Source organism: Lactuca saligna, chromosome 2, assembly GCF_052625555.1.
Source record: "Lactuca saligna cultivar CGN05327 chromosome 2, ASM5262555v1, whole genome shotgun sequence".
NCBI lineage: Eukaryota > Viridiplantae > Streptophyta > Magnoliopsida > Asterales > Asteraceae > Lactuca > Lactuca saligna.
Window position 1 is genome coordinate 166790681 of NC_136418.1, and position 14857 is coordinate 166805537.

The window sequence follows — 14857 nt, forward strand, 5'->3', positions numbered from 1 at the left end:
CAGATGAAGGAAAACAAGGGATTACATCTATCATCTCTCTGATTTCTCATCATCGGCCATGAACATTTACATCAACGCCTTATTTATCATAGCCTCTCTATTTTCTCTTCACTATATATACAAAACTCTTTACTTACGTGATTCACTCTGATAAAACATCTTGATAAAAGACCAAAAACAAAAAGAAAAAAAGACAGAAAATGCAGACTTCCTCAACTTAAAAGATTCATTGAACTTTCGCTCTCTCTCTTTCTTTCTGTTGACTCAATCACGGATTAAAATCAACAGATGAAAAAACGCTTGTTGATTCTGGCCAGGAGTGGAAAATGGCTTTTCTTCTCAGGTTAGATCCGCCATAGATCGGGGTTCGCCACCACTTACAACCCACGGGTGCCCTGTAGAGGGATTTACCAAAGTAATCTTAGAAATTTACCCAAATACCCATTCCCAAAAACTCTAATCAAAGTAAAAATAAGATTTACAACATTTACAAGATTTAGGGTATCTTGGATTATGTGTAATACTGTTGTTTGGTTGATTAATGGAAGAAACAAATAGGAGATATCAGGTTTACGACTTACTCAGGACTTGCTCTGCAGATAATCTTCTGGAAACATCTTTGCATAACATCTTCCTCAGCAGATCCTTGGCTTCCGGCGAAACAGACCTGAAAATCCTTGTAGGGAACCGTAAATTTCCTCGCAAAACAGCCTCGAAAGTCTCAGCCGGCGTTTCACCGTAAAACGGAGGAACTCCAGCCAACATTATGTACAAAATCACACCAGCACTCCACACATCGACCTTCTCATTGTACTCCCTCCCAGATAAAACCTCCGGCGCAACATAGTAAGGCGTCCCTACCACTCCAGTCATCGTCCGCCTCTCATTCATCCCAAACCACTCCGCCGATCCAAAATCCGCCAGCTTCAAATTCCCTCTAGAATCGAACAAAACATTATCCGGCTTAATATCCCGATGCGCAATACCCAACCGATGACAATAACTAATCGACAACATCAACGGCGAGAAAATCGAAGCCGCTTCCGTCTCGGAAAACCCTTCGGCACGTTTGGATATACGATCGAAGAGGTCAGGAGTGTCACAGAGGTCAATAATCATGTGAAGGTAATTCTCTTCCTCGTAGAGACGGTGGATCTGGACGATGTTAGAGTTTCCGCCGAGAATATGGAGGATTTTAGGTTCTTTCTGGAGGCACTCACGGTCAGTTGGATCAGCGAGGAGGCGTTTGTCGATGGATTTACAGGCGAAGGAGTCTCCGGAGACGGTGGAGTAACAGCGGTAGACGATCCCGAAGCGACCTCGGCCGATCTCCTCGCAGACTTGATAATCGTTGTTGAGAGCTTCGGTCATGTTAGGTTGGTTTGATTGGTGGGTGGTTGTTACGGAGAGACGGAGGAGCATGTGGGCATTTATAACAGAAACCGCCTCCGTATTTTTCGTCAAGGGATGCGAATATTCCAATTCAAGGTGTTGAAAAAGATTTCTGGTGTGGAATTCAGAATAACCATGTGTACATGTTGCTTTAAATGTTGTACTTTCACCCCAACATTTGTGGATTTAGCTTTTTCCCATCTAATATAAAGAGTTTTATTATTTTTTGAAAAAAATATTATAAGAAATATCTTAAATCGTCGATAAACCCAAATTATCGATAAATCCAAAAAAAAAAATTTGTAAAAGTTGAATAAATTTCTGATTTTGTTTTGTTACTTAGATTTAACAAGTCATAATTTAGTTGCGTTTTTTAGGATTAGATTTTCAATTTTGTTATGAATTTAATATAAACTTTAAACTTCATAGGCAATTGTAAAACATTTTAAATAGTATCTTTTTCCAAAAGTAATAATTTTGATCTTCCTTAAGCGAGTAAACAGCTATACCTTTTATTATTATATATTATTATCAAATCAAAATTACAAAAATATGCGGTGCTTTTCTCATCAATTCATTTAATTATGATTCATTTTAAATAAAAAGAAACATATGCTTGAAATATAATATTAGAGGTTCGTTGAAAAGGGTTTGTGAATAATTATTGCATTAGAGGAAGTCTTTTAGACTAAGTTATAAACAATACAGTGTAATGGAATGCTAATATAGCAAAATAACAATCTTTTTAAAATGGTTATCATTGAAAGTACTTTAGAAATAACTTAAAAATGTTACGTACCAGAATTGTTCTCTTTGGTATCTAATAATGTACTACAAATTAAAAAATATCTATGATTTGGATATGTAGTAATAATATAACATTGTTTAAAGGATTTGAATCAAATTCGTACTACTCTATCTTTTAACAAATGATTATTGATTAGCACATAGATAACACAGATTACGGTATCATGGTTTATCAAAGTGTATTTTAAATTTTTGATTATCATATAAACTCCTTTTGGATAATAAAATCCGAATTTACGAATTATTTGCTTCTAGAAAAAGGTATGTCGATTTAAAAGTGGTGATATATATAGAATAGGAAGGTTAATTGAGAGTGAAAGGGCGAGTGTGTACGAAACCGTAATTAGGCGGTTGATTGAAAGAACAGGTTTTTTGGTTGTTTCTAGACACATGGTGGACCCGCCTTCTTCAGCGTAACCAATTACGTCATTCAATCCTCCTACTTTTCCATCATCACACTTCTACCCCCTTACCTTTGATCATTTTACAAATTATTACATATATTTTGAAAGATTTACAGAAATCATCTTTATTTCACTCTTAGTCCAAGTTTTTTTTTCCGTCCCAGAGTTTTGATTTTATTTTTTTTTGCGAAAAATGTACCTTTAGTTTACTGAACCATTCAAATGACAATTATCAAATGTGATCCTCACCAATTCTTTTACCTTCATTTTCATGTCAATCACAAACCATAATCATGGACAACCTACCAATTGTTAGAGTATTTAAATAAACGAGAAAGAGTATTTTAGTAATTCAAATTGTTGGGGAACTATTTTCAACAAATTTCAACCTTAAGGACAGAAATGTTAGGAAAAAAACGTAGAATAAAAGACAAATTGTTAGAGAAAAATAATAATAAATTGAGACTAAAATCTTTTGCCAATACCATTTTTATACTCTTATATTTCTTTTTTACAATTGTGTCCCTCGGTCCCTCTCAAATCCCATTTGATTTACCATATTGGTGGCGTGTTTGTTGACTAGTGAGTGATCACATAGATTTGAATGGTAGAATAACAACGACGTAATATTTGTTATGTTGGGGGATTCAAGTTGTGAGATGCCACGTGGCAAATGAAGGAACAAGCAGCTAGTGAAGTTGGGTCTGTGGTGTTGATGTTATGTGTTCATTGGCCGACCTGAAGGGCCATTTGCATTGCGACGCGGCGAGGTTACTTGGATTCTATCCATAATCCATACCATAAACATTCTATTGGTTGGTTTTTTAGTAGGCTTAACATGAAGCAGAATAAAATTATAATTTAATTTTATACGTTTTTATATTTGCTGATATATATTTGTTTTGGAATTATAACGTAAATAACGATGATAATCGAAATACTCTTAATGTGATTTTTCGATTTCTTGAATGGACAAAATTTATGAAGTTGATGATAATAGCATAATTAAACAAATTCTAATACTATCCAAATCTAATTAGTCTAAAACAATAAGAATAATAAGAATAATAGTAATGACATTCTTTTACAAACTATATGTAATGTTTAATTTCGTTTATGAAACTAATAGTTTCTAATCGATATACATTCAAGTTATAATAATAAAAAAAAAAAAATTAAAACCCGAGTAGACAATTATCTATTTTGTCTCATATGTTTATTTTTATATTTATTCTTTGGCTTACACATAAGAACGTTTATTTATTTATTTGAAAGGGTATCACGGGCTATTATTTTTCTAATACCTAATGAATATACCAAGACAAAATTCTATATTTTTTAATGGTGTGCAATGAGTCTCGTATTCTTAGGTGTCATAAACTTTGACTACAGCAAACAAATTAACGACCAAAAAACAATTTTTGAAAAGTTGCATTTAAATTTTATTTAAAAATAATGTGGTAATTATAAGGATTATAGTTATAGAAGGTTTTAGACTCTTTTTTTAAACTACGTTAGTAAACACACATGGCATATCGCAATTTTTATTTTTAATTAAAATACGACATGAATCATATATATTTATGTATTATAGACAAATTTAAAAGAATACATATTTCCGTGGTCCCTATATTAAAAAAAGCTTGTTTATATATTAAATATTTAAAATTAAAAATATTCTTTAGACTATTTGGAGGATGAAATATAATAATATAAGTGAAGGGAAGTATATAAGCATTCATTAGATTCCATGTATAAGTGATATTGGATATTAAAATCAATGGATGATGTGAAAGCCACAATAATTCCAATATTTTATTTGCCAAATCACTGTTCCTTTTTATTAAAGAAAAGGATACACTTAACAGTCAATGCCATATTCAATATTGACTTGAGAAGTTTGAGATAAATATGCAAAGTGCAAACAATAAATATATACAAACTATAACTCTATATATTAAGATTAATTCTATATCATCGGTTATTTCAGATTAACCGATAAAAATATCTTAATCGAGTAATATATTTTTCATTTTATACATATTTAGTCTTTAATATATATATATATATATATATATATATATATATATATATATATATATATATATCACTACTATAGATAAAAACCTTTTTATTATTGTGCCGCCAACATCAAATTTACATCCTTCATTGGACGCCACGTCAAACTGCCTTCTGAAACGATGTTATGGACACCAACGTCGATTCAGAATGCCTATGTCCCAATGTGCCGTATCTAATGACCGCTTCACTGCTAATGTTTCCCAAAGGACTATGAAATTGTCCTTCTTCTTATATGAATTTTCTTCCCACATAATTATCTCTGATTCCCCTCGAGACGACGTCTCCCCTTCTTATCTCATATTAGAGAAACATCAAATTTACGTTACTATGTAATTGTTCTTACTTCTCTTCTACATTCTACCATGACACATTTTTCTCTAATGCTGAATGGTTATGGGTTATTCGCAAAGGTGATGAACAGCCTTTAAATAATCGTTAGAAATTCTTCACGCAAGCAATTCAACTCTCTGCTTCAATAAAGGTCCAAAACGCTGATAATTGGTTTAAATCCCTTTCTGCGATTTTGTTTATGTTACCCAATACACAACCGCTTCTCTTCTCTCTATCTATGGTGTTCCATTTTCCGTTTCGACAAGAGATTTGACTGGTTGTTACTCTCCTTCATGTATAATTTCTTTCTAATCCCTTTCCCCTCCTACTCCCGAAACCCTAACACAGGCCACCACTTATCGCATTACCACATGTTAGATTCAACTTTTTTTAATATATTTCACAATTTGGAGTTGATAAAATGGGTTCTTTATCCTCTAATCTTATTCTTTTTCACGATGAAGAAAACGGGTTACAGAAATTAATGTTTGTAGTTTTGATTTTAATTTAATTGATTTAATTTTTATATGGATTCTAGAGGAAATTAAAAATGATGTTTGGATGTTTGATGTTCTATACCTTCATAAAAGTACAACATCTGATCAATTACTAAATCAAACAAAACTGGAGCAAGGGGATTGATTAATCTAGAGCTTCTTCAATGGTAGCAAAATTAACTATGTTTTCTATTTTGGGGTTCCTCAAGATTTTTATTTTTATGTATGTTTTATTCAGAATAATTTGTTTTTTCTACAGGTTGTGGTTGGTCTGTTGTCTCGCTCTCAAAACCCTAATAGTTGATTTTTCAATTTTTTTTTTTGTTGTTATCATTTTTTGATATTGAAGATAAGATTGGTTCATCTTATTTTAATCAATAATTTAGAATTTTCTAATTTTTTGAAGTGGTTATTTGTGTCTGTATTTTTAACTTTTAAGTTATTTGTTTTATTCAAGATTTTAGGGTCCGTTTCTGATTGGCATGTTGATTATCTGCTTCATATCCGCTTCTGCAAATTGACTAGATTCGTTATTTTAGTGCGTCGTATAAGAGGAGGTTTGTATTAAATAAATAACATGTTTTTGGCATGTGTACAACCTTACTTCTTTGCATCTTCACTTAAATCTTCTTTGAGAAAGTTCTGATTTCCAAAAAGATAGATTTTTGCTTCCTATCAAATTCCAGGAAATCGCTTTTATGATTATAAATCAGGTTTTCCCTTTTGCTATCTTAAATATTACTAAAAGATAAACTTTATGATATCATCTTAAATAATATGGACCATTGATTGTATTTCAATCTTATTTTTTCCACCTTTAGATCAAATTGTTGACATCATCTTCCCCATATGGAATGTATTTAATTCTAATAAATGTTTTCCAATCATCAATCAATAACTTAAATTCGTTGAAATGGAATGTATTTAATTCCAATAAAAACTTTCCATATTTTACATCTTGAATTTTCAGTTATGAATATTTTAATATGATCAATTTTAAAAATATATTACAAACAAATCATTTCAATCAAAGCCTTAATATCAACCATTAATATAAATCCATTTATATTATTAACCAGTAATATAAAATCTTTTTTTATTAGGAAATCATTAATACCGAAAAATCATATTCAAATTATCACATACATATACGATTCATCATTGAATCCGCGACTCACATTTATTTTCAATCGTTTATTTTCTTCAAACCCTCTCCTACAACATCGTTAATATTGCTTATAACTTCCATCATCATTCTCTGCTATCAACATTCGCTCTTGTACGCTAGAAGGTCAGTACCTTCTTTCGCTTTTTATATTTTTTCAATCATTTTTTGTTCCTATATCAAATGTATGTATTCATATATTTCGATTTTCTTTGTCACAAATGAAATGAAATCAGTTAACTACTTTTCTGAAACTTTTCAAATAAACATGAAAAAGTATTAGCCTATTAGGTACCTTTAACAAAACAAAAATTAACTATCCTGCGAACTGACATTAATTACGAAAATGTTACTTTTATATATTAGAGATGATTATGATTTTTTTTTTTAATTTTTATGTCATAAGAATCCGGTTAATTTTGGCATGATTTTAAAATATCATTAAAATTATTATGTTTTTATATATCATATCAACCTACTTTTTTATCTTCGTATTACACAACAAATATAGATATTTCAAATTTTGTAATATTATTATACCTTACAAATTACAACTCCTTCCAAAATAAATTTTCGTCAGTAATTTCATCCATAATTTCAACAAATTTAAATTTCTATTTCCTTTATATAAATTTTTTTTAATGATCCTGATTTTTTTTCTCCAAAAGTATATCAAACATTTACGTTTTAGATAATGTTGCCCTATTATAATTATTATTTTCATAAAATATATCCTAATTATTATTTTCCAAAAGTATATCCGTTTAATGAGGAATTTGATATAATAAAGGAGGTGAATGTTAATTAAAATGAGATATATATTCCATAATCATTACATGAGTTTATTAAAAAAATTAATATCAAGGTGTAAACATTAAACATTTTTAAAGTGAAATTTCAGAATAGATACAAACGATAATGTTGTACAATGAAATATAAAATTGAATAGACTGAAAAAAAAAATACTATTAAAGCAGTCAATCTTGAAAATAACATAGTTATGAAAAATTATAAAGTAAGATTAAAATTATAAGATATTAAGAGATTTGTAAAAAGTACATTTAGTAAAAGCGTTACAGTTATTAGAAAAAAATAAGACCATTAAGATTAGTAAAAATACAATATATAAACTAAATTATTACAATAGTAATGAAATGTCATTATTTGATATTTCATATAATTGACAGATATATCAAATTAAATTGATGATATACTAAAATTATTTAAAATTGCACCAAAACTAATGTAAAATTTTTACGAACACTAAATAAATAAGAACAAACATAAAAGCTAGCATTCATATTTATAATCAATTTAAAATAAACCAATCATGATTTAGAAAAAAATCTCTATTGATGATATACTAAAATTAAATCTATATAACATTTAACATTTTATAAATTATATTACATAACTTTATTTGAATAAATGAAATAGTTGTTAATATTTAATGCAATAAAAAAACGGTATATTGATTGTCAATATATGTTTAAATTATGTAACATTATTATGCAATGAACGTCTAATTAAAATGTTTATAAATATATAAATATCATAACTATGTAAGACGAGGAAAATCGTTCAACTAATAAAACAAAAAATGATGTCTACAAAGAGATCTTTCAATGATTATATATATTTATCGTTTTCAATGTATTTTCTACATATTTCAGTAATACCAATAACCATATATTTTTTTTATAATCATTATACAATATCTATAAACGATTATATGTTTTTTTATGCATTTCCCGCGTTTAACGCAGACTATAATCTAGTTCTAATGAAATAAAAACTTTGAAGGTCTGATGTGCTTTTGGATAATCAACAAATTTCAGGAAATGCCTATCACCATGTTGTGTGTAGTGTGAAGAATGAAATATCAACATGCATTCAAGAGAGATATCTTTCAGATTGGGCCTTAGTATGCAAATGTTGGGTATTTATAGTTTGATACACTCTTGTTGCTTATGTAGTCTTATTTTTAATCACTATCCTATAATTTCAATTTTTTTCTTGGAACAGTGGCGCCTCACCCAATCTCCTTACAAGTACCAATCTCGGGTTTGATTCTTTTGAGACTTCTTATACTAAACAGAAATACATATTTTCACACTGAATTAAAGTTTCTTTCAGCCAATGCTCTTAAAAAAACCTTGTATCTAACATGAGGCGAGCTTGAGTAATCATTTCCTATAATCGGGTACTGACTGCTAGACAAACAATACCTCATGAAACTTACGTTTATTTCAGGATCTCTTGGCAAGAACACTCAGGTGAAATCTGTTATGTTCATTTTTTTATATTGAGTTATAATCTATAATAATATTTTCACTAAATTCATCTAAAGGGATGAGATTTTTGGGTGTAGGGAGAAGGAATACGATTCCAATACGGTTAAACATATGATGTTATGACAACATTTACATGACATCATATTGTAATTTCAGGTGGGACTTTGGTTAGATTGTGTAGTTTTGTAAGAATTAACTGCTTGTTTTTGCTTGTACTTATAGTTCTTTGTTGAACTTTGATATTCCATATTAAGAATCAAGACAGGTTTTAATTGTGTTCATCAGATTTCACTTTTGTTATTAAGGTTCTGTTGACATGCTTTTGTGGGTTCTGCTTTATACACCATTGTTATTTTTTTTTCTTTAAAATGATCACTTTTCATGTTTGTATGTTTCTTACAAATCGCCATTGACTCAGTCAGGGGCCTTAACTCTTGAGTATATCCACACACATATTGTTTCTCTGGGGCCTTAACTCTTGAGTATATCCACACACATATTGTTTCTCTGTGTATATACATGGGGAAGGTGTGAATAATTAGATTTTTATATATCTTTTGATAAAATATTGGATGGTAAAGTGGAAGATGGTTTTGATTTATTGGCTATATGTTTACTTTTAGGCAGTGGGTTTTGGTTAAACAAGGTGTCTGAAGTGGGAAATACATCTTTGTCTACATGTCTTTTTGGTGCCTTCGAATATATGCCACCAAAGTAAGGGTTAGTTTCGTCTTTTTACAAAAAAGGTTGTGTATATACATATATATGGGTTCTCCTAAACCGATAAATAGGACTTCATTTAATAAAAGTTTTACCATTTAATATTATACGAAGACGATTTAGTTTTTATTCTTTTAGCTCCACTAACAAGTCAAAACCAATTTATTTTTCATAAAGTCAAAACCAACTTTTAGTCGCATTTTTTTCTTAGGTTGTGTTTCTTTGATGGGTTTTTTTGTCGGAATAGAAGGATATAAAAGGATTTTGCATTATTTTTGCTGTATTTTTTTTATGTTGATGAAAATTGAAAATTTTCTCCCATCCCTATTTGGATAAGCTTCAATATCTAGAATTAGCTTGGAAATTTTTTTGAAACATCCTGAAATAAAGGTGAAAGGTATTATAATTACAAGATAGGAATTGTAGGAAATAATAATGGACTTTAACTTTTTACCAATAGATGTAATTTACTTTTACCTTCAATACCAATGTAGTTTCATTTCATTACCCATAATAGCAATGTAATTTCATTCTCCTTGCTTATAATGGTATTCATGAACTTTTATTTTCTTACCAATTGTAGCAACATACTTGATTATTCTCCGAAAGTAGGAACATACTTACAATTCCTTACACATAATGACAATGTACTTTTGTTTCTTTAAAATATCTTAAGGAAATGCTCAAATTACCCTACATGGGTCGTGCTTAGCAGGGGCCTTAAACTAACCTAGTGTGTATATATATATATATATATATATATATATATATATATATATATATATATATACAAAATAAATCATTGTTGTTTTTGTACTCATTTGGTACTTATAAATGATTTTTTTAGGTTTTTTCACAACATCTTACGTGTGACAAACATTAATGAGGTGTTCGATGTTTATGTTCATCATGATCTCGACTACTTGGTTGTTTAGGTGCGGGGAGGTAGGAGCGGGAAGAGGGTGGGGGTGGGGATCCAACGTTCTCACTCCTCACATGATTGGTCCGTTTATTTTATTTTATTTTTATTGCGACTGCCAAAGAACTTATAAAAAACACAAATATCAAGTGAAAATTTATTTTGATAGGATTGGTGGATATAATAAAGTGGAAGGTGCAATACAATGTCTACCGGAAGATACAAACGACGAAGCTTGAGATAAGATGATTGATCATCTTTTTTTGGATGTGCGTTATAAGAACCAGTGCGAAAAATGTAAAGAATGTAGGTCCAAACTTCCATTTACGAGTTCTCATGGAAGTAGAACATATGTAGACAGACGAAATGATGAGGTAATTAAATTTATTTGTATAATATAAAATTTTTATTAACACTTATATAAATATATTAATTATTTTTGGCTTATTATATATAAAAAATGACAAGACCCGCAACATATAGAAGGTTGGAGACAGATGCGATTTAAAGAAAGTCGGAGTTGGTATACACCGCAAGCAGAAGTAGTTTGGGTAAGTAATAAAAAAAGTTAATAAGTTATTATTATTATTATTATTATTATTATTATTATTATTATTATTATTATTATTATTATTATTATTATTATTATTATTATAGTTAGTTTAAGGTATATTATTATTATTTTTGTGTATAAATTTAGTTATTGTTTTAATTAATGTATTTTTATTGTTTTCTTTATTTTACAAAAACATTCAACGAGAGAAGATGTTGATGCAATAAGAGTTCGGGGAGAACGAAAAGTTAAATGAAGAAGATTGTCTCGCTTGTGCCCTCGGTGAGAGACGTGGGTATATTTGCGGAGTTGGAAGGAAACCAAGTATCAACAATAATTTATTTCCAAATAAACATATCAAACGTTCCAAAGCTTCCACATCCCAATATTCAGATAATCTCCGAGTTGCTGTATTAATCAAACAAATGCAAATAATGCAACAACAAATGCTACAAATGCAACAAATGTATAATAACAATTTTGCGTCCATCATTACTAATTTCCAACCACAACCAATGCCCACATTTCTAACTTCCAACCATAACCAATGCCACAATTCCAGTTTAATCCTAATACGTCTTCACCAAATAATCCCGAAACAACCAATGACCTCGAGGAGGAGGAGGAGGAGGAGAATAAGAACTAGAATGATAATGAGAACAATGTTTGTAAAATCTTTTTTTTTTGGTAATTTTGTTTTTTTTAAACGATAAATGATTAAACGGAAGCTTACTCGCATATTTCAACGAGCACCTCGGGTTCGAACTCCTTTACAGGGCAAACTCAGCCCCTACAGGGGTTTCCAGGGAAAAGTTCCCCACATGTGGCACAAGTTTAAGAAGCACCCAATTTGTGTTTTGCAGGGATTAAACTCCCGACCTCTTATGTAGTAGCATTTGAACTTAAATTTTAATGGTATGTTATGTTTATTAAGTGTTTGATATTATCCTGCAAATATTTTGTTTGGATTTGTTTTAAAAAACATATTGGGTATATAGAACAAAACCTGTGAAAAATATCTAAAAAAAATATTATACTGGCGACATGTCGTCGGTATAACTTTCTAACTGTAAAAACGGTTTTACCAATCTCAACGATAAGTAGTCGATATTGCCCACCCTTTTCCCGACGACAACTCGTCGGTATTGCCCACCATTTTCCCGACGACAACTCGTTGGTATAGGGTCCGAATAAAACTTTTTCTTATTTCCTCGAAACTCAATCCCGACGATCCTTTGACGACGACATTTCGTCGGGATTGTTTATTCTATATCGACCACTCCTGTCCCGACGATATTTTCGACTTTTACTGACAGAGTTATTTCTGCCACTTTTTACAGACGAAATGTCATCTGTATAACCTTTACCGACGACATGTCATCGGTACAGTGTCCAGAATTATTGTCTGCATAGGGCTCGATCCATGTAGTTATCCAATAAAAAAATGTTTCATTATTTTTCTGATGAGAAAAAGTATAATGTAATGTTGTTGATATTGGTTAAACCTTAATTTAAGAGATGTTATTTTAATAAATAAAGATATTTTTTATCGGATATCATACGTTTGTTTATTTTGTCATATGTTTTTTTTGTTATTTTAAATTAGTTTTTTTCACTTGTCATTTTATGGTTTTTATTTTTTATTTTATTAAATTATATATAATATTTAAATATAATAATTGCAATAAATGTAATAATAAGTGAATATCAATTTCATTAATTGAGTTATCTTCTAATTTTAAAAACTTTAAATTAAAGTCTCATTAGTTTAATTTGTTTATTTAAATTTATAGAAAAAATACTTTAATATTAATAATCCAATACTTTTTTTTTTCATTTTTCTGATAAATTCAAAATTTTCAAATATTTAGACATTTATATATAACTATTTTTTTTAAATATATTTATATAATACATGAATCTCACAATTAGTTAGTAACCTACAAAGTATAAAACATCATTTTTATTTGAAGAGGAAAAAGAATTATATAAAGGTAAAACACAAACATGCTTGACACCTAATTTAGGTAGTGTTTGCTTTTTGTCTGTAGATCTACGTGACCTTTTCTGTCTGCGCCGCGCAGACCACGCGCAGACATTAACTTTCACATACTGTTTATTTTTTTGAAGACTGCAAACCTAAAAATGTATGTACGCCATCTTCTTGGCGCAGATGTGAACTAGAGTCTTCTAACATCTTCAGACATCTTCCACCGTAATATATATATATATATATATATATATATATATATATATATATATATATATATATATATATATATATATTATTTATTTATTTTTATTTTTTTCAAGTTTTTTTTATTTATATTTTATCCAACTTTATTAATGATAAACAATGTGAAAAAAAATTACAAAATTTAAAAAAAAACGTTCGAAGATACAAACATGATATATTTGATAAATTTATAAATAAAAATTTTGTTACAATAATAGTCGTTGAAGTTGTTTATATAAGTATGAAAAAAATCATAATATATTCTTATATTTTTTTGCTAAATTTTGTAAATCATTATTTAATATAGTATTGTCAATTTCTCGAGAAAATATTTATGGTACGTTTTTAATGGATTTAATTGAAAAACTCGAAGTTTATTTTCATCCATTTATGTATCAAAATTCTTTAATCACTAATTATAATACTTAGTTATAACTTTGTAACCAACGTTGTTTGTTTTTATCAAATATATACGTTAATTCATATAATTTTTATTTTTATTTTTTATATAATAATATATAAAAGTTGATCTAAATTCGTTAATTATTTATAACAAAGTCATACAAATATTAAAAAATCACTTTGAAGTTAAAAAAAATCAATTTATTTAGATTTCAATTTAGTTTAGTAGTTCGCAGATGTTAAACAAACAAACAGTCTTTTTTTTTTTTTTTTTTTTTTTTTTTTTTTTCAGACTGCAGACGTTTGGTCCACTTGACATCCCTAATTGATTTCGGGGGCGGGAGCGGGAGCAACAATTGATTTCGGGGGCGGGAGCGGAAGCGGGAGCAACAATTGATTTCGGGGGCGGGAGCGGGGGCAGCTATTCCCGCTCCCGTTTGGTCCCGTTGACATCCCTAATTCAACTCACTTTGAGATTTGTAAGGATTTTTCAAAACCCTCCATATGTTTAATAAAAGTTCTTTTTTATAAAATAAAATTGTATATGATACATAATATACCGTTTAGAATTTCAATATTACAGTTAATATTTTAAAAATTATAATTTATTTTTATAATTTATTAACCATATACCATACGGATTAACCTAGTTCTATATTATATTTTAATGATTTATCGTGCCTTTTTGTCAAATCATGAGTTGCATATTACATGTAGTAGGAGTCATATACCATCGAAATTAAATGATATAATTATTACGAATATTAAAACATAATATGTTAGGACTGGATGGATATGGGAAACGGTTAACCACTTTGAATTATTTTTATAAAATGCGTTTTAGTATAATAATAAATTTATTTTCATGTATTTTGGTTGAATCCTAGTTGTGTGGGCTGGCCATCATCACGTGTCCCAGGTTTGCGATCGTTAAAATCCACTAATTTTTGAAGAGCCGTTTATATAATTATAAATTAAAAAGACTAAACCCAATAATTGCAAGCCTTAAAGGGCTAAATTCTTCCCCTAATAAATTACAAATGCAAGGCTGTAACT

General features: G+C 29.3%; 1 protein-coding gene across 1 annotated transcript; it reads right to left on the reverse strand.

Annotated features, from left to right (window-relative positions):
• Positions 1 to 200: 200 nt before the first annotated feature.
• Positions 201 to 1424, reverse strand: LOC145032633 (phosphoenolpyruvate carboxylase kinase 2-like). The gene is made up of 2 exons (XM_078981505.1): positions 582 to 1424; positions 201 to 395 (listed from the first exon to the last, which is right to left on the reverse strand). Exons 1-2 carry the CDS (start codon positions 1420 to 1422, stop codon positions 340 to 342), a joined length of 897 nt encoding a protein of 298 aa, XP_078837631.1. The 5' UTR covers positions 1423 to 1424; the 3' UTR covers positions 201 to 339.
• Between the last annotated feature and the right edge of the window lie 13433 nt (positions 1425 to 14857).

Excerpts from the sequence above, each read along its gene's own strand:
- LOC145032633 (XM_078981505.1), bottom strand. The coding sequence starts at position 1,422 with ATGCTCCTCCGTCTCTCCGTAACAACCACCCACCAATCAAACCAACCT. Across the intron at positions 396-581 it reads ATCTGCAGAGCAAGTCCTGA|GGCACCCGTGGGTTGTAAGT; the intron begins GTAAGTCGTAAA and ends ATCCCTCTACAG.